This window comes from Fibroporia radiculosa (genome assembly GCF_000313525.1).
Source record: "Fibroporia radiculosa TFFH 294 genomic supercontigs, scaffold67, whole genome shotgun sequence".
NCBI lineage: Eukaryota > Fungi > Basidiomycota > Agaricomycetes > Polyporales > Fibroporiaceae > Fibroporia > Fibroporia radiculosa.
In genome coordinates, this window is record NW_012133170.1 from 1 (window position 1) to 19,243 (window position 19,243).

A 19,243-nucleotide genomic window follows, 5' to 3' on the forward strand; every position below is an offset into this window, starting at 1 on the left:
CCCCCCCACCCATGGGCGTGCGTGACAGGCAGGACAAGACGAGGCAGGGGTCACGGGTGACCGTGTGACAGACAGATATATTGGCATGTGCGGTGTGTGCTCAGCTCGAGTCAAAGTGGATCTGGGTGGCCCGCCGAAGATCCCTGGACTGGGGGGGGTGCTCGGCCGCTGCCGCGTCTCATGACTCCATGGCGACAGTCACCACAATCTCGGCTCCCCGCGCCAGCCTGTCCTGTCTCAGCTCCTTCTTCTCCCGGCTCCCGCGCCAGTCTCTCCTAGGCACACCCACCCACTGCCCCCACCAGGCTGCCTCCCAGCGCCCCACTCCCCCGTCTCTTCACTTCTTCCGCCCCTTCCGCCCAGCGCCCACCCCGCCACCCAGCCCCTTCTTCATGTTCCCCGTGCACTCCTCGCAATACCAATTCTCGGGCAGCGGCGGTTTCAAATTCACACACGGCAAATGGAACTGCGTCTCCTCGTCAGCCCCGTCCGCCCCCACTCTCACTCAATGTGGCACACTCACCCATTGGTATCGGCAGTTCGGGTTGTCGCACGCAATCATCTGCAGCGCCTCGTCAGCAAACAGCAAACAGCAATCCCCATCCCATCCCCCTCTCCGGCTCGAAGCACCCACGCGCCCCGGTCTCGACGTACCTCTCCGTACGACAGCTTCTGGCAGAAACAGTACAGCTCCTTGTCCTCCGCATCCCCGCCCTCCTCCATCCCATCCTCCACATCGTCCTCCCCCTCCGCGTCTTCGTCTGCATCCAGCCCCGCAGATGCCGTAACTCGCCGCGACCGCAGCGGCGACTGTCGCGGATGCACCTGCTGCGACAGCCTCGACTTCTGCCCACTGCCGTAACCACTCCCCCCCATCGGTGCGGGACTCGGCAGCTTAATGCTCCCCGCCGACCCCGCCGTGCCCACCTTCCGCTCTGCACACACAACCCGATCCCCATCACCGGTACGCGTCCCACATGATCGTTTTGCCACCAGCCGTCAGCACATCCTCAATCAGCACAAAGACCGACCAACACGCACTTTTCGTAGGCGGAGGTGCCGGGCTCACAACCGACACAATTGGCGCCTCCGGGATCGCAATCGCATTCCGAAGGCTCTCGTTTATCTTCTCTGCCGCGTTCCGCGTGCCTCCCCCAACCGCCGCCACCCCGCTCAGCACCACCTGCGCCGCGGGATCCAGATCGCCCTGCAGCACGAGCACCTTATTCAGGTCGTGGTCCAGCCGCGCCCGCGCCCGCTCAATGAGCTGGACCAGCCTCCTCGCAAGCGCCTCCTTCTCCCCCGCGAGCTGGTCGATCTCAGCGTAGTGCGCACTGATCGTCTGCGGCAGCGCGCTGTCTTTCGCGGACAGCGGCGTGGGCGTCGTCGTCCCAGCGCCCAGCTTCGTCGAGTGGCGTATGTACCGCGACGTCTCCTTCTGCACCTCCTGCTGTAGCTCTGGCGCACGCGGGAAGGTTTGTACGTAGACATAAATTTAGACAAATGACGAATGTGCGAATGCGCACGAGAACGTTCGAGAGTGCCGTATGAGGATATACCGATGATGCCACCCGGCGGCGGGTCGAGTACGGATAACCGATCGGGCGGGACGGGCAGCCAGTCAAGCACGGAGGGGGTGAACGGCCGAGATTGCATCAGCAAAACCCAGATGTTAGCCCCACCCAATCTGAGCAAATGACGAGCAGACGCACCGTGCGTGCGCACGTCGCGGTGTCTTATCTCGGCGAGGATGTGTTGGGTCTCACTGGGGAGGTTATCGAGACCTGCGAGTCGGGGGCGCAGTCAGTAGGCTGTCCGTATATGCGCGCAAAAATGGTTTTTGAACACGGGTGAACGTGCAAGTCAGCTGCGGCTGGTACCTTGTCCTCGGCCACCGCGCCCCTCCCATCGCAGGCTGTCCCAATCCACCAACGTGGGCGGGGCCATCGAAGCGATTGGGCCAGCCTGCGATGGGAGGGGCGCGGCGGGCACGAAAACGAGCATAGGGCGCGCTCTGCAGGGTACGCACGCCCAAGCTGACTGGCAAGTCGCGCCGGAACTCATCAGGCGTCGGGGTGAAACAGACCCTCCCTGATACCGCCATGTGCAGCCCACGGAAGTGCACGTCGGAAGAAGACAGGATCAGAATAGGCACTCACTAGCGATGTATTCAGCAGCAACCGTCGCAGCCTCTTCGAGATTGTTGTTCATTTGTCGTGGAAGGTCGTTTAGGCAAACGTAGAGCCAGTGTGAGGCAGCCAAGTGCGAGTGTCGTCCTGGAGGTCGGTGGCGGCAGCGACCAAGTTGCTCCACGAAGCGCCCGATGACAGAGCCGCGCGTGTGCGAAACTAAAATTACCTTATCTGCGAAACCCGTGCACGTGGAATATATCTATTATAGAAAGCGTATAGCTTGTTAGCCTAACGCTATAATAAGCTATCGCGCCTCTAGTGTTAATGAGCCCAAGACAAGGAACAAAGAAAGGCTATCGAAGTTCTGCGTAAATTGCCTCGGCCGCCCCAGACCTCGGCCCCAGTTCGTTCCGCCCTCAGCTTGGCAATTAGCAGCGCACTCGCGCAGAACGAGAGGCCTCTTCTCTTCAATTACTGCATGCTCCTTGAGACTCAGGCGCATGTGCAGTCCCGCCTTGGTAGCGACTCTGCTCGATACTGAATCTTGATGCTAATGTGATTGAAACTCCTTCCCGAGGAACTCAGGCTCGCAACGACACTTCCTGGAGAACGTGTAGGGCAGGTGTGTGGGCACCCGGCGGGATGTCTTGATCAGTGAATGAACGCGTACCTGTGGCTTGGATTCACGACGGTCCTGGGGACCACTCCCACATGTTCGATGAACGTGGTACCTCTTCCGCGCGTGTGGTCGCAGCTCTAGGCTAGCTAGCTTCTCTGGTATGTTCCTGGAGGTCAAACTGACACAGGCCGCCAGGTTCAACAGAATCTACAGGACCTTCTTTGGTCCGCGCCGCGATTCTACTCCAAATTGTGTTGGTCAATGTTTGATCATGCGCACGCCCCCAGCGGGAGCCCGAATGGATATTGCACACGGGCGCGGCACGGAACTAGGAGCCTTCTAGACATGGACAGACGTTGGCCCAGCGACGGAGTATCACGATATCTTCGGGATGATTGCATTTGCGCGCGAACGCCTGTAATACTATTGTGCCTTTCCAACAACACTCGCAACACGGTGGATCGGGGAGCCTGCGCGCACGGAAGCAAACCGGGGGGAGGCTGATATAATCACGCCCTATCGACTCGGCGAGACGCCCTTTACGGCAGACTGGTCGGTGCCCCTGTTACATTGAAAATTTGTTACTCACCTACTGCAGCCTATCATTATTTTCCAGCTTGTGCTGTTTTACGGTGTTTTGGAAGCGGCGGTGTCGCCTCAGAAGACGAATGAACGCGAAGTGGCGAGCGGACATGCTTGGTGGCTGGCCTCGATCGTCGCTCATCCAGCAAGGCTGCTTGGTAGAGTTCCTCAAGCCTTCAAGAAACTGGGGACTGATTCAACGCTTCCCCGCATGGCGTTTGTATTCCATGCGAACGGGCGCATTCCTCCCTCCCACGGCAATATGCTTCGATTGTCTGTCAAACCCCGCGCCCTTTCGCCCTCTTCTAGACCTGCAACTGTGACAGACCGTGGTACCCTCTGACCGCCCTGCACGAACATGCGACGTTACTAGCGAGTGCACGGGCCCGAGATACGCCCTGCACGAGGCCCACGTGTATCCCGTTAACGTTGTGCCGTAGAACTTGAGAACTTGAGAAGATGTGATCTCGAGCTCCGGTCAGCGCCCTACCAGTGCTCATGAATGGAGGAGGCTATGAGCACATCGTTCGGCAAAACGAGCAACCTATAGCCAGCAAAGATCCGTCGTGCACAGGCTACGGACGTTGGTGCCGGCAAGCGATGGGTCTGCCTATCGTCTCCGCAAGCTGAGTTGCCAACACCTCATTAGTCTGCGAACCGTGCGCGAGCAGTTCCACCAGTTTAGCCGTTTTGCTCAGGCCATACCGTTCCGAGTTAGTGTCTCCGTCGTGTTCCTTGCTTCTTTCCGTCGTGCTTCTTACCCCTCAATCGAGAACTCAATATTCATGTCGCAGACTGCCTGTGGCGGTTGTCACATGCAGAATCTTTCCACTCCGCGTCATCTTGAATCTTGAGCGGCCGGCAGCCAAACTGTCGCCCGCCGCACCATTATTTTAGTCAGTGAGATTTTTGGATGGGCGCACGCCGTTGTGGCGCATATGAGGCACCGTGCAATGTGACACTGTCCGTCGCGCCGATGTATGATTCTATCCGGATATATAGCAACAAGCTGTCGCATGGGTCTGACCGGACCACGAGATTCGCATTAGAGACAGGAACGTATACATGCTCAATAGGGCTCGTGCCGCCGACAGCCGCGAAGCGGGATCATTTCGGAACGTGTGAACGAGGTCCTTTCATACATGCGGACAGGCCCGCGAAGATACACATACGGAGGTCAACACCGCTTCGCACGAGGGGACGAGGGGCTGGACCAGACCTGCCATAAACCGAAGAGGCAGGGCATCATCTGTGATGGAGGCTCGGATGGGACTGTCTGTCTGAACTTGTGATGAAATGCTGGATAGATGGGAATGCAAAATGCTGGGCAATCGGAGGGTTGCCGCTGGTTGGACGTCAGCTAGCCAGTACGGTCATCAAGCAGAGGTCGACATAATGGGGTCGTGCGAACCAATAGCATAGGGAAAATATTGGACATGGCAGGCCAGGTAAGCGATTTCAGCGGGCCCGCAGGGAAATGAGTGTGACCGGCTTCCGAACGCTCTAATTCCCGACTCCGCCGATAACCGTCGTGAGTGAAGAAAATACGCGAGAGTTGAAGGTGAATTGATACCCAGATCAATGGAGACTTGTCCCTTGAGACGAGACGATGACCTATGAGTGTTGCGAAAAGAATCCACGGATAAGATAACGGCGGTAGAGCGGGGAAACCGGGAAATCGGCATGCCATTTCACGCACAGCGTAGCACTGTAATTCCTGTCAAGTACACAGTAAATAGTGACTCCAGCTTTACAGCCAAACCTGCAGTTGCGACATATGATGGCCAAGCGTACCCCAAAAGGTACTGCATATTGTTGATCAAGAGTCAACGAACGGTATGCTAAAGAAGCTTACGTGCGGATTGTCTTCTTCAGGCAGTTGCATGAAATCCATTGATATCATGATCCCACAACTGCTCATGGACATCAAATATCTGAATGATCGAAGGAGGCGGATGTCTCTGGACTCTCTATCATGAGAAGTAATTTTAGGGATAATATTAGAACAGTCGTCTCTAACGGCATTGCCTTGCAGGCATGCACGGTTCCCGTCTGGAAACAGGAAGAGTCTGCGGACGGAACGAGCGGAACCAGTATCGGCTGCTTGAGAGCAAGGAACTTACTGCCAGCATTCGATGGGGTTGTGAGGGCATGGGAAGTGTGCCTGCCAGACCCATGTCGATTTTGCGCCGCACATCGATCTACCACACGGACACAACCTCTAAAGGTCAGCATAGACACAACGGTGTAAAGGAGACCTAGCTGCCATATGCCACCTGTGTGGCATTGGAATGCAGGGTCATTGCATAACTACCATCTCACCGCGGCGGGAGGGCGGCGTTGCGTCAATGAGATCCCGGTATAAACCTGACCCGTAGTATGTTAACTTTTAGGATTTCGCAACGTCTTTAAAGAGTTGAGTTGTCATATTCACCTAAGGCTCTCAGGAGCACGCCACAACGCGCCCGTGGCCTGACGAAGGAACCAATAGTGCAGAGAATGGCGACGAAGTCCCAAGTCGTGGTTCAAGTTTCTGACAATTCGTCAAGGATCAGGGTTGTCACAACCAACACCCGCCGGCCCGGGATGAATTCTGTCACAGAGCAGCATGGAAGACGAACTTGGGAAGTGTCGAACTTCCTAGCTAAGAGTCAGAAACCACAGCGCCCGCCACTTTGAATGTTACAAGCTAGGAGGAGGTTGGCTCTCGATAAGTCGGACCGAGCTCTGGAGCTGGTCTCGAGTCCCGCTGGTCTCGAGTCGCAAGTCGACGTAGCGGAGAGCCACCGATTGCATAGCTGTCACGTGCCAAATGGGAGCGGCGAGGGTCGCCGCTCCCTCACTCGACCGCCCGCCTTGAGGCATGTCTACGCCTGGCGCCGACGTACACCACGACAACGACGACCATTGAGGGGCGTTCATATCCATCATGTCTGGTCACTTTCTTTTCTGCTATCGGATGGCTCTTCACCACCTCCTTCCCTTCCTGTGTCTTTCCCTATTACATCTAACTTATCCCACTCATGCTCAACCAGCCCAGCTACAGTATCAGGACTGTTTTTCCGGTAGCAACACCTCATACAAGTTCAACATCTCCAATGTTTACGCGCAGGTTCTACAACGGGATACGGGGGACAAGTACATCAACTTTACAATTCTTGGTGAGACACCTCAGGAGATTCTAGCTGCGGCGGAGAGCACCAACTCTTCAGAGGAGTATGCAAGTGAGTGTATAGGCGATGTTTCCCAGCCGCGTTTTTATGAAAATCTGCAGCGACACTGTTCACCACCGTGCAGATGTTGACTTTCCAGGTTTGGAACAACAACTCAAAGTTCTGCGACTCACTACGACCGCCCTCTTCACTATCTCCGCCTTCCAATGATTCTCAAGGAATGTATTGCCCATTCCTACCGGGGCCTTTCACGTTTTCTACGACAGCGGATCTCCCTAGCAATTATGAACTGGCGACGTTTGACACGCACCTCTACGCTTTGGACCCTTTACAGCATGAATTATTCTGTATGAACTTGAATACGACAATTCTAGACCCTGGTCCGCTGGGCTCTGTGTATGGGCACGGATACATAATCTTTTGGGTCACGGTTGTGCTAGCGATCGCGTATTGGCTGGTAGTGGGTATAGCGCGCTTGGCTTCTGCCTGGGGGAGGGGTTCAACTCGGATCGGTCCTGGACTCTGGGGAAGAATAGAGAGTGCTGGATTCATACTTGCAAGCGCTATAAGCGGTGAACGTCTCGCCAGTTCTCCTGCGCTAATGAGGTTCTGTAAGTATGATTCGTTAAGCGGCGGTCGGCGCGCTGATTTTTCTGTGTAGGCACGCCATCGTTAAGAGATATTATCTTCCATACGCAGTGGTGCGCAGCGATTGGAATGGTCGCTGTTCAGTGGCCGACCTTCATTTGTATGTTTGCTATGTTATATTGTGGGTTTGACTGCATCTTAATATCTGCACAGATCCTATACTGGCACAAACCGCATGGTCCACCCTGTCGTACAGTGAGGTCATTTCTTAATTTTTTTGAGCCTTCGTTAATCGACAGTTGTCAGACATCACAATTTCGCAGGGCTCTACAGGCGCACACGCTCGCTGGGATCCCCTCAATGTGCCAAATTTTGACCCTCCTTCAAACTTTGCGTCTCAGCTTAACAATGCATCGTCGCCCGTCTATATCGTTGCGAATGCGCCGAATCTGATTTTTCAACTCCCAGACGATGCTTCATCTGGGCTCGAGTCGTTCGCCTGGGCTGTTGGAGTTCGCCCGCAAGATCTATTCGGGATATGCCTCAGTCTCTTCCTCGCTATAATTGGAGGCACGATTTTGCTCAGCGCTATCGTGTGGGGATCTGATGCTCTCGTCTCGCTGTTCATCCATGGTGGTGAAAGCTCAGGGTCGGGGATCGGAGGCAGCCGAAGTCCTCGATATTCATCAGCGAGCAAAGACATACTGGACGGCGTCGGACAAATCCCGTCGGACGAGAATAGATCTACGAATAGCCATTTTCTGTTCCGCTCAACATTCTTTCACTCAGGTAGGCCGTGGTGGCGGGTGCGTACGAACTTTGTATCGTACCACGGCAGTGTTCTACAAGGCAATCTGGTCAGGATCTTGATTCTTTTCCATCTTCCGGTCACCATCTTCTCGTGCTACCAGATGACCTCCGGTCGACAACAAGCGTCACTCAGCTCCATCATCCTTGCTGCAATCTCGTTTGCGGTGCTTTCTATCCTTATCCCTATCTTCCTGGTTGTCCGATTATCTCTCACTAACACTACCAAGCTTTACGACGAGACATGGACTCTTCTGTCCCTCGGGCCACTCTACAATCACTATCGACACGGTTCACAGCTATTCGCGTGTTTGCTTTTCGCCACAAATCTTGTGTTCGGGATCACGATAGGCTGTGGCCAGAAGAGCGGTACAGCACAAGCTATCATCATTCTTGTGGTCGAGGTGATCTCTGCCCTCGGTACTAGCGTCTGGTTGCCCTGGGGTCAAGGCGCCAGTATGGGACTCATCAGCTTCTTGTTCTGTGTTGCAAGAATCGTTATTGCTGTGCTGCTTGTCATCTTAACGCCTATAGTCAGTGCATATCTATCCTTCACTATCCACACGTACTCATCTGGCACCCGCAGGTATCCGTTGCTTCCGGACCTGCTCAGTGGATCGCATATGCGATCCTGTGTTTGTTGGGGCTCATCTACCTGGCCTTCTATTTGATGCTTTTCGTGAAGCTCATTGAGGCATTCATCAGAATTTGTTGGGGTGTTGGCTTCCAGCGAAGCAAACACGTAATAGACAGTGGTTTGCTCGGGACTCTCGGGCTGTTAGGGTGCTGTGGGTCTCGCAGGCCTCGCCGTGCTAGTCGTCCGAGGAACAATCTGGCACATCTCGCTAAGCAACCGTCTACAGTTCCATTGGCAAGGCCCACGCCGCCGGGATCAGGGCCCCCGTCATTCTTACGACCAGAGCACGCTTTACAGCCATACAAAGAGGAGAGCGATGATGAGACAGGATTCATCATGGGTGCATGGCAGCCGTTCCCTGGCCCTGGGTACGGACCTGTGGACGACTCGCCGCGTATGCCAGAGCCGCCGAAGTCCGGTTTTGCTCGTGTTGGAGGTGGGCGTGCTCATTTCGAATCACCATATGCTATCGCGTCGGGCTCGACACATGCGCTTCCGTCGTTAGCACGCAAGGGACATGCTCCAAGTAGCCTGGCGCAGACTTCTGCACCAACGGAATACTCGCCACCTCCCACACCGTCTATCGCTGATGTAGGGAGGAAAGCAGATGTCCTCCCGCCCGGTGCTGCACCTTCATTGCATATTCGCACAAAGTCGCAGACAGCCATCATCGAGGATGCTTCAGCTCTCTTGAACGCTCGTCCTGCTGCGAGTGGATCTGCTCAGGTTGCGGATAGCCTGGAGGACGCACCAGCACCGAAGAAGCGGTGGTACAACAGGCGCAAGAGTCGCCGTATGAGCGAGGGGGACCTCATGGCCATGGCGGACGCCCCTGCCCAGGATACTGGCCGTTCCTTCGTCGTCGTCAGGAAACAGCGGCCTGGTGTGCCTCCTTCGGGCTCATCGAGTGCTGCTGCAGAACAAGAACGAAAATCATTTACCGTTTTGCGCGGAAATCAATCGGATTCTCATGCAACGTCGTAGCTGTCGTACCTCTCCTACTGTATCTATCGCTTCATATGCTTTTTGTGGACAGAGACTATAATATTTACATGCGGTTGTACATAATGGAGCGGTCAGCTATAGGAAGTTTAGTCCTCAGATGTACTCATACATTACTTTCGTTGTCTTCATCCTTAGGTTCAGCACCTGTACCTCCGACCCAGAACACTCGCCAGTCCTCTAGGCCCTTCCACACCCAGCCGTAGATGCCCTCGTGCACACGCATTTTCTCCGCAAGCGCATGGGATGACCAGCTCGTGCTGGAATCGACTGAGTCAGTACTTGTCGCAGACGAGGACCGAGCGAGTAGTTGGTGAAATGGCCGACTCCAGTGCCCGCCCGCACATAGGAAGCCTGTGTCGCCACCGATCACCGAGATTGCACGCCAGACGGGATCGTCTTCGCGTCTCTTGCCCTTCCGCTCTGGTTCCGAGAGCGATTGAAGGGGAATTTCGATTACTTCGAGGCCCTCTTCGCCAAACGCTACAATCTGCAAGAAGGGTGGCGGTCCGCGTGATGGCATGCAGACTCTGCAGTTGACGCGCGTGGGCGGCGACGACCATACCAAAATGCGGTAGGGAGGCAGCACTGAGATACATGGAGGCAGGGGGTGCGGGACGATATGCGATTGTTTACCTCGTGTGAGAACGTACATGCTCTTGGATAGCGAATCATTTGCGGTATCGGGAATGGTGAACTTGGCTGGTGGTACCCAAGAGCCCCGGTGCTCTTTAGTGAATGCACGACCACCGTCCCACGAAGCTCGTGACTTTCGCGACGTGGACGGATTCGTGTTGGCTGCTGAGAGGAACTGTTGCAGTCCACCGCTCTCTTCGTACAGGTCAACCTCCCCGACTGCAGAGTCCGCGATGCGAATGATGCCCGCCTTTTTCTCGAATATGACAAATAGACTGAGCTGGTTGGGATAGCGGGTGCCAGTTATACCTAGCGAGACGACGCGCGAATGTCGCTGGGAGTGACCGCCCGCACGGGGCAAGCTGTCAGACGAACTCCGAGAAATGGTATCCATAACAGACTGTTGAACAAAAGTAATGCTGCGGGCGGTCAGAGGGGTATAGAATTCCTGTGGTTTGACATCGTCCATTCAGAATGACATTGTGCGGTTTGACTCGGAAGACATACCTTAATGAGTCGGAACGCCCGCTCACCCTTCGGGGCCTCGTACAAAAAAATATTAGACTTTGTTGCTACCGCCAGAAGTGCACCTCCCCGACTGCGTTGATTTTCGTTTCGCCACAGGTCGTAGAAGAGTACGGACGTATTGAGCAGCCGCGATCCGGCGGAAGCGAGAGGCGTATAGTGGGCAGCCCAGAGCAACGGCATGTCATCCACAAACTCCCAAGAGCGCTGTGAGTCGATCGAGTCCGAACGTTCAGACGGCCGTGGTGGAAGGCGCTTCGAGTACATGGGCGAGTCGGCCACATCTGAATAAGATGCCTGTGGTTCTGTGGACGCATCCGATGATGACTGCGGTTGCACAATAGGCGAATCTATAACGAGATTCCTGAGCCCCCTTGTCAAGCTAGGCTGCTGGCGGTTCTGCCGCTTGGTGTGGCCAAGTCTGTTTGAGCCATGCAAACGGCGAAGATTCAGCGGTTGTTGTATCTAATACGATCAGAGTTCCATGAGATTGCACATCGTACACGGTGGGACCGAAGAGGCCCACCTTTCTTGTAACCGCCCACTTTGCCAAGCTGACGAGGCTGGCGAGGTTGTACATCCGCAGCGTCCGGATGCCCTCCTGCTCTTTTGTCGGATCAAAGTCAGGGCCTACCAGTGCGAGGACGACACCTTGCGGTGTGCCCTGGCCGGTGCTTTCGTTCTCGAGAATGGACATCTGGTACACTCTAATAGGCACTGGCTCTAAGTCTGGGTGGTTCAAAGAGCTAAAATACGCTTACGCTTCGCCTTCCCAGATGTGTCTTATCTCCGCGTCGGCAGGACCCTTTTCCATGATTCCCTGGTCGGTCCACTCCCTGGGAAACATATCAAGAACGGAAAGACCATTGTCGTGTCCAATGAGTAAGAATTGGTCGTTGAGTATCGGCAGCAGGCACCGTATCGGCGAGGTCGTATGAGGAAGGAAACGAGATCCAAATTGGCATAGCTGGAGACGCGACGGGGAGATGACTTCTGGTATAAGTGCTGCGGGTGGCGAGGGCTCTGATGGTAGTGCAGGAGATGCAGGTATCTGAGATGCAGAAAGGTGGGTTTGCACATGGAGCTGTTCTGGTTGGAAAGTTCGCGTTTGTGACGACGCTTCAGAGGAATACTTTGAATCTGGCTCTGCATCGCCCGCCTAGGTGGGTAACGTTGTCTTATTGAGGAGCGTTCCACAAAGACGTAACACTCACCTGAATACCCCATCCACGAGCCCGTCGTCTTTCTAATTCATCGGGAGTCACATCCGCATATCGTTCGGCAGCTCTGCAGAAAGTGGTACATCAAATGAACATTGAGCTTTAGCAATCGCACACTACCTTTTCTCTATCCACTGTCTCCATCGACCGAATCTGAGAGAAGATCAGCCACGAAGTGGTGATTGGGCTCGCTTCGCGCAGAGACTTACCTGGAATTTGGGCCATGTTGGGTCGCGAGATCATCGTAGGTGGGGAGGTCGTCGCCTCCAGTCTCGTCTCTCTCTGGGGACAACGGGAGGTCGAACTGTTGTGGCTGGTCGTAGGACATGGGAGGGAACAAGGTATGGCGCAGTAGCTCTGGCAACAATGCCCACCAGACTGGACAAATTGTAATGCATGGAATCGAAGTGCAAAATGGGCAACCTGATGTGTGCCAGATCCATCATCTTGGTGGCAGTCCTATGCGGCATTTCAAGGCGATCAACTCAACGTCAAGCAGTATGGCCGGCCGCTCAAGTATAGTAAAGATAGTAATCTCGTCTGGCATATATTAGACTACAGTGAAGCTACAGAATACCAAGAAACTGTCCAACACCACCACCACTCATGATTCGGGTGGCTGACTGCAGGTGCCACAGACAATTCCACCACTAATCACTACACTACACCGTGGATCGAATCTCACAGCGGCGCAAACGCCAGGCCAGTCCAGGCGGCAAGGGCACCCGAGAGTGCACCGGCACCATATGCAGTGACTAATGCGGGATACTTTCCCCGTTCAACCTCCTTCTCCATCGCCGTGCCCATAGCCTCTTTCTCGTCTTTGCCGAGAGTTCCGATTGCCTTCACAACACCCTCATCTCTACCCAGGACTACCAACGCAGTATCTCCGTGGGCCAATTCTCCAATAATAGGTATAGTTTCACACCGGAGGCCCACCTTCCTGGCACCCTCAAGGATGTCAGAGACGCCATCGACGCTGTACTTGATAATGGTGACGTATCCCGCAGCTGTCTGCTTAACATGGTCCAGAAATATCTGCTGCTCCTGCTGACTCAGGCTAGGAACAAGCCGTCGGGACCGCAGTGCCCGACGAGGCCTTTCTGGTGACGGCGTAGCTGGTCTTGTTGTGGAACCATCGTCCGGGGACGCAGAAGCCGATGTGGCAGCTGTCGTCGTCTCTGGCGTTGGCTCCCTTGAAGACATGGCTGCGGGAGTGTGTGTGGTCCGGATTTCGTCTTGAGCCTGAGGCTTGCTGGGCACCGGGCGCCGACCCCTGCGCTTCTTTCCGTCCGCAGGTGATTCCAGCTTCAGCCCTTCAAATACACCCGCAAGTTCAGGATCGCAAGAAGACCGGTGGTCGAAGGCAGGAATAGGCGGATCTACAAAAGGGCACCCAGAACGAGGATGATTGAGACGTGGTCGACGGCAATGTTGACAGCAGTGAGCTTTGCGGGGGCTGTTGCTTGATGAGCGGCTTGCATCCGTGGCCTTCGGGAGTAAGTGTTCAGGAGTTGTGACCTTCGCAACACAAGTACATACCGCTGACTTGTCCAACACCTCAGTTTTAGCACATTTGACCATTGTGCAAGGAGAAGAACGAAAGAGGTGGAGTTTGACGAGCGTCAGGGTCTAAAATAAAAGCTCTGAGATTCGGAAAAAGCAAAAAGCACATTATAGTCTGAATCAAGTCAGGCGTGCATTATCCAGGTCGTGTGCAGCCTCGGCATTTCCCGGCGCTCCCTTCATGACCGCACGACAGTTCACACCCCCCAAACCAGCCGTCGAGGAGCGTTCTCGTTCCAATATTAATCCTATTCAAACATAATGTTGAACGTAAGTCACAGGACTAACACCTCAGGTATTCCGCCACCGGGCGGTCCGATTGTACCGAGGGTCGCACTTAGATGATGGGCAAAGACAGCGCTCAGCCGCCGCGGTCGTATGAAGGTCACAGTCGCCGACTGACACAACACTGACTCCCATGACGAGTCGCAGCCAGACATATAGGCTTTCCCTACTCACATCCAGTATACATATCGATTGCTGAATAAGACAGGGGTTGTCTTGTGTTTCGTGCAACTCACCCATATGAGGCCGCTGCGTTCATAAGCAAACCATGTCTGACATCATAGTATGTGACAGTCCCTCGCTTGCCGTTCATCGCCGTAAGCAATATAAAAACCTCTGCCCACCACCCCCTCACCTTACCAATCCCTCTCGAACCTTTATCTTAGCCAAGGCAGCGTGTTGCTCGACCATGTCTACAACAAGCATACCAAAGACTATGAAAGCTTTGATTACGCAGCCTGATAAGACTGTCGCGGTCCAAGAAATACCGGTGCCCACCATCAGCGATAGCGAGATCCTCGTCAAGACTGTTGCCGTTGCGCAGAATCCAACTGACTGGCAATGTACGCATTCCCTCGCATATGGCTATTTGCTCATGGCTCATCTTGCCATCTAACTAGATGTTGACCGCGTTACTAACGCTGGTACCATCTCCGGCTGTGACTGGTCAGGGTACGTGGTTGCTATCGGCAAATATGTCACTACGCCCTCTGTTGGCGACCATGTCGCTGGATTTGTCCAGGGAGGGACATACAAGGATAGAGGGGCGTTCGCAGAATACGTGAAGACAGACGCGGATCTTGCTTGGAAGGTTCCAAGCGGCACACTTTCACATGAGGAGGCAGCTACCATGGGATGCGCGTAAGTGGAAACTACGCTCACGCACCTCCGTTACTTATCCTCCACGATGTCAGGTTCTGGACTGCTGTACAAGGCCTGTTCCATCCCACTCGCCTTGGCCTTGTCGAACCACCAAGCAAAGTATCCAAGGAGGAATGGGTCTTCGTCTATGGAGGGAGCTGTAAGGTTCCTTCATTCGTGTTATCCTTCAAGAGTTTACTTAGCGTTTATAGCTTCTGTTGGCATGTACGCCATTCAACTTGCCCATCATGCAGGCTACAAAGTTGCGACCGCTGCCTCACCTAAAAACCATGAGATCTGCGAGTCATATGGTGCAGACGTAGTCTTTGACGTATGTAACGACACCCTCTTCTTGAATAGAACTGACCGGTCGGGTATATTTTCCAGTACCGGGATCCCGATGCCGTTACTAGGATAATAAAAGATACGACGAAGAACTCGCTCCGCTACGCTTTCGACACGATTTCTCAGGTAGACACTCAGAAGTTGACGGTGCAAACTCTCGGGTCTAGCGGCGGCGAAGTAATTGTCATCCTGGGCCCCTCGAGTGACGCCCAAAAGTTGCGTGAGGATGTCAAGGTTCAGTGTAAGTGTTTTATGGTCTTCATTATGTTTACCTCACCTCATTTGCGTGCGCAGTTACCTTGATATATACCTCCCTTGGACGAGAATTTAAATTGGGCGGACATTATCCGCCCTCGCCTGAGGACCGCAGTCACATGGCCCAGTTCCTTCAGAAGGTCCCACAGCTTGTGAGTTCTGGCGCAATCAAGCCCAATAAAGTGAAGCTCTGGGAGGGCGGCCTTTATGCGATCCCGGACGGATTGCAGTTCATGAGAGAGAGCAAACATAGCGGAGAGAAGATTGTTTACCGAATTTAAGCATAAGCATAGAGTTATTCATATTGTATAGTTGAGAAGTGAATTTATTGTGTCAATTAGTAAGCTCTCAACCGGCCGCCACTCGAACTCGCAGATAGTGTTGGCCCAAGAGCTTGAATTTGATACAAAATACTACGTAATTATAAGTGGTTGAACCTATTGGACGACCGCATTGTCCTTAAATAAGGCCTGTCACCAAGTCTTCTACTGTTGTCTCCTAGGGCTACTACTTCAATCAGCATGTCGAGGGCAATACAATCATGTCGTGGGCTAGTAGTGTAGTTTTGTGGATTCCCTCAAGCTTCCCTATCTATTCCGAATAGATATGCGGGGGGTGACACTGCCAACGACCAGGCGCCAATCTTACTTGCTCAGTAACGGAGAAAATTTAGGGTCTAACGGTGAGGAGTGCATACCGCTCCAATGATATTTAAGTAGCTCAAGTCTACACACTCTGCATGTATCTCTAGGTACGGAATATAAATCAGGAGTATAAAACAAAAGACTGAGTTGGAGCGAGTAAGGACTCCGCGTTTCCATAACGGACGCTCAGTCGGTGATCGAGATTCAGATCTATTGACAAATTGCGACATTCGGTGAACGCTTTCAGTTCTGCCTGTGATACTGTGCTTGTTACATATCTTTCTCCTCCATGGCTAAGGGGTCCCAACTATCTCAGCTTAAAGCAGCTCTCAACCAAGCAGGACTCTCGCGACCTCCGCAGAACAGCAAAAAAAGGAAGCGCACGGCACCAGATGAAAAGGACAAGGAGAAGCAAGCAGCGAAACTAAAGGAGATACACCAAAAGTTGAATCCATTCGACGTAAAAGTCACAAAGTTAAAGCATGATGTAGGTGGAAGAAAGATTGCTGGTGTCACGGGTAGGCCCGCCCAGAGCAAGCAAGCTGGGATAGAGCAGGTGCGCTCTGAGATATATGGATTCCATGTCTACTTTCTAATGCACTTTATAATCAATGGAACAGCGAAAAAAGACGCTACTGAAGGAGCTTGAAGGGAAAAATCATGCAGGTGGTGTTCTCGACCGTCGGTTTGGTGAAAACGATCCGACTATGACACCCGAGGAACGCATGCTGGAGCGATTTACGCGAGAACAACAGCGTGTTTCTAAGGGGGAAATATTCAATCTAGAGGATGAAGATGAGCTCACGCATTATGGACAAAGTCTATCTAAACTGGATGATTTCGACAACGTCGGGCTCGGACTAGATGACGAAGATGACGAAGACAGAGGCCAGCTTGATCGCGACACGGTACGGAGGAGTCATTTTGGAGGTTTTGGAGATGATGCAGAGGATGAGGACGAAGAGGTTGGTCATGTTACCTCTCAGGTTCTTGATGCCTAAGTGACGTTGTGTATGTAGCCTGCTCGGAAGAAGTCTAAAGCAGAGGTAATGGACGAGGTCATCGCAAAGAGCAAAATATATAAGGTGTGTATAATCTCTCCTTCCATCCCCCTTCAGACATACATTCTGCCCCTCACAGATGCAACGGCAAGCGCAACAGGAAGAGGACGAAACTCTTCGTCGCGAGCTCGACCAGGAACTTGATTCCTTACGCTCTCTACTTTATGCTCCTGACCCTTCAGGGACTCCAGGGGAACATAGCGCACAAATCGCTGCTACGCCCACCAAGCTTTCTGCACAGGACCAGGAGTATGATCAAATTGTAAGGGAGTTAGCGTTCGACAAGCGCGCAAAACCAAAAGACCGGACGAAGACAGAGGAGGAAATAGCGGCGGAAGAGAAAGAATCTTTGGAGAAGGCGGAGCGTAGACGGATACGACGGATGAATGGAGAGCCTGAAGAGAGTGACGAGGAGGGGTCAGGCAAGAAGAACCTGACAAAAGGACACGGTGGGGACGATCTAGATGATGATTTTCATGAGGAAGGAGAATGGAATGGGTTGGGTATGGGATTGGGAGACGATACCAAAGCTGACGAGGAGGAAGATGCAGATGAGCGAGAGCGAGAGGAGAGCAGCGAAGACGAAGCTGACAGCGCGTCGATTGACTCTGAGAACTCTGAAGATCCAGAAGCTGAAGAGGGAGACTCTGAGGCTCTTGTAGGCATGACGCACCGAACGAGATCGAAAACCTACCGGACCAAAGAGTTACCATTTACGTTTCCGTGTCCGTCTAACCACGACGAATTCCTGGAAATCATTGATGGGATCGATGATGCGGATGTGCCCACTGTTGTTCAGCGAATGCGGACTTTGCATCACCCCAGTCTTGCAGAAGACAACAAGTTAAAGTTGCAGGTTCGTTACGTTTGTTCACCTCGTGCTGGCACCGACATTAAACTCTGCATCCTAGGGTTTGACCAGCGTGCTCATCGACCACGTCCTATACATCACTTCGCCTTCAACTCCACGCTTTTCCCTTTTGGCTTCTCTGATCCCTCATCTCTATGCGCTGACAAAATCATACCCCATTCAGTCAGCAGAGCATTTCGTCTCGAAGCTCACCCTGATGCATAAGAATCTCAAGCGGGGTTTGTCGCGAGGAGCGACCCAACTGGACGCGAAAACATGGCCGGGTTTGCCAGAACTGTCTCTCCTACGAGTAATAGGAGAGATATGGCCGACTAGTGACAAGAATCATCATGTTGTGTCTGTGGCTCGTATGCTGATGGGGGCTTACATCGGGCTTGGACGCGTTAGGTCAATACAAGATCTAGCGAGCGGCGCGTTCCTTTGCTCGCTGTTCCTCCAATACGAGTCGTTATCCAAGCGAATCGTGCCGGAGACGGTCAACTTCTTGGCGAACTCCGTGCTACATCTGGCGCCGCATACATTCGCGGATAAGTCATCTTTACCTGGCTTCTTCCCATGTCAAGATTTCGGGTCAAAGCAGTGTGCGTCTTTGGCGATTGATTTTAGCAAAATGAAAAAGACAACTTTGGGAAAGCCGAATCTCCCACAGCTACTTAGTGATACTGACACCAGCGAACAAGGGAAGCTAAATTTATTAGGCTTATCCCTTGAGCTACTGGATCGTTTCGCGGATATGTACAAGAGTTTAGATGGTTTTATCGAACTGTACGATCCCATCTTAAGGCTCCTTGACGGTGTTCGCTCGCAAAGCTTCCCTGAAGGTTTACTGGTATGTCATATTTTGCAACTTTCTTTCTAATGTCTGTATATTCAGAGTTTCTTAGGAACGCCTCACTTCTATAAAAGATACTATCAGGCGATTGCTCAAGTTCTCTCGTCAAGCGCGCCGCCCACTCATGCTCCAAGCACACAAGCCTATACCCATACCTACCTACGTGCCTAAGTTCGAGCAATCGTCGTCCAACTACTTGCGCAATCGCGACCCTGATCACGAACGGAACGAGGCTGCAAAACTACGTCGGCAATACAAGCAGGAGAAGAAGGGTGCTATTCGTGAACTCCGTAAGGATGCGCGCTTCCTTGCTTCAGAGCAGCAAAACCAGCAGAAGGAGAAGGACAGGGCATATAATCAGCGTATGAAGAGGGTGATCGGTTCGTTGGAATCAGAACGGGCGGAGGAGAAAGCCATGGAAAGAGAGAAGACGAAGGAAAAAAAACGGTCCGGACGGAAGTAATGTCAGTCCCTTATGATTGCAGTCGACTTAATTTGGAGCTGTTTTCTCTTCATTGTCCACTGGATTATGCGCAAATTGAATGGTCACCGCAGGAGCAGTACGATGACGCGTTAAAATTAAATGCACCTGGACGTGTCAG

At 53.2% G+C, this 19,243-nt stretch overlaps 7 protein-coding genes across 7 annotated transcripts; 3 read left to right on the forward strand and 4 right to left on the reverse strand.

Moving 5' to 3' along the window:
• Positions 1–337: 337 nt before the first annotated feature.
• Positions 338–876, reverse strand: FIBRA_00234 (uncharacterized protein; the record flags this gene model as incomplete). The annotated part of the gene is made up of 3 exons (XM_012322133.1): positions 338–466; positions 524–562; positions 655–876. The coding sequence occupies 3 exons, from the start codon at positions 874–876 to the stop codon at positions 338–340; spliced, it is 390 nt and encodes a 129-aa protein (XP_012177523.1).
• An 82-nt stretch (positions 877–958) lies between these two features.
• FIBRA_00235 (uncharacterized protein) lies at positions 959–2,004 on the reverse strand (the record flags this gene model as incomplete). The annotated part of the gene is made up of 3 exons (XM_012322134.1): positions 959–1,458; positions 1,527–1,784; positions 1,881–2,004. 3 exons carry the CDS (start codon positions 2,002–2,004, stop codon positions 959–961), a joined length of 882 nt encoding a protein of 293 aa, XP_012177524.1.
• A 4,258-nt stretch (positions 2,005–6,262) lies between these two features.
• FIBRA_00236 (uncharacterized protein) lies at positions 6,263–9,522 on the forward strand (the record flags this gene model as incomplete). The annotated part of the gene is made up of 6 exons (XM_012322135.1): positions 6,263–6,557; positions 6,608–7,117; positions 7,168–7,254; positions 7,308–7,349; positions 7,401–8,434; positions 8,488–9,522. The coding sequence occupies 6 exons, from the start codon at positions 6,263–6,265 to the stop codon at positions 9,520–9,522; spliced, it is 3,003 nt and encodes a 1,000-aa protein (XP_012177525.1).
• A 124-nt stretch (positions 9,523–9,646) lies between these two features.
• Positions 9,647–12,249, reverse strand: FIBRA_00237 (uncharacterized protein; the record flags this gene model as incomplete). Its single annotated transcript, XM_012322136.1, has 7 exons — positions 9,647–10,624; positions 10,684–11,166; positions 11,228–11,408; positions 11,463–11,860; positions 11,916–11,988; positions 12,042–12,074; positions 12,131–12,249. 7 exons carry the CDS (start codon positions 12,247–12,249, stop codon positions 9,647–9,649), a joined length of 2,265 nt encoding a protein of 754 aa, XP_012177526.1.
• A 353-nt stretch (positions 12,250–12,602) lies between these two features.
• FIBRA_00238 (uncharacterized protein) lies at positions 12,603–13,505 on the reverse strand (the record flags this gene model as incomplete). The annotated part of the gene is made up of 2 exons (XM_012322137.1): positions 12,603–13,412; positions 13,464–13,505. 2 exons carry the CDS (start codon positions 13,503–13,505, stop codon positions 12,603–12,605), a joined length of 852 nt encoding a protein of 283 aa, XP_012177527.1.
• Positions 13,506–14,181: 676 nt separating this feature from the next.
• FIBRA_00239 (uncharacterized protein) lies at positions 14,182–15,514 on the forward strand (the record flags this gene model as incomplete). Its single annotated transcript, XM_012322138.1, has 6 exons — positions 14,182–14,335; positions 14,393–14,633; positions 14,687–14,793; positions 14,846–14,964; positions 15,021–15,219; positions 15,273–15,514. The coding sequence occupies 6 exons, from the start codon at positions 14,182–14,184 to the stop codon at positions 15,512–15,514; spliced, it is 1,062 nt and encodes a 353-aa protein (XP_012177528.1).
• A 652-nt stretch (positions 15,515–16,166) lies between these two features.
• Positions 16,167–19,104, forward strand: FIBRA_00240 (uncharacterized protein; the record flags this gene model as incomplete). Its single annotated transcript, XM_012322139.1, has 6 exons — positions 16,167–16,433; positions 16,498–16,842; positions 16,897–16,962; positions 17,018–17,794; positions 17,850–18,638; positions 18,694–19,104. The coding sequence occupies 6 exons, from the start codon at positions 16,167–16,169 to the stop codon at positions 19,102–19,104; spliced, it is 2,655 nt and encodes an 884-aa protein (XP_012177529.1).
• Between the last annotated feature and the right edge of the window lie 139 nt (positions 19,105–19,243).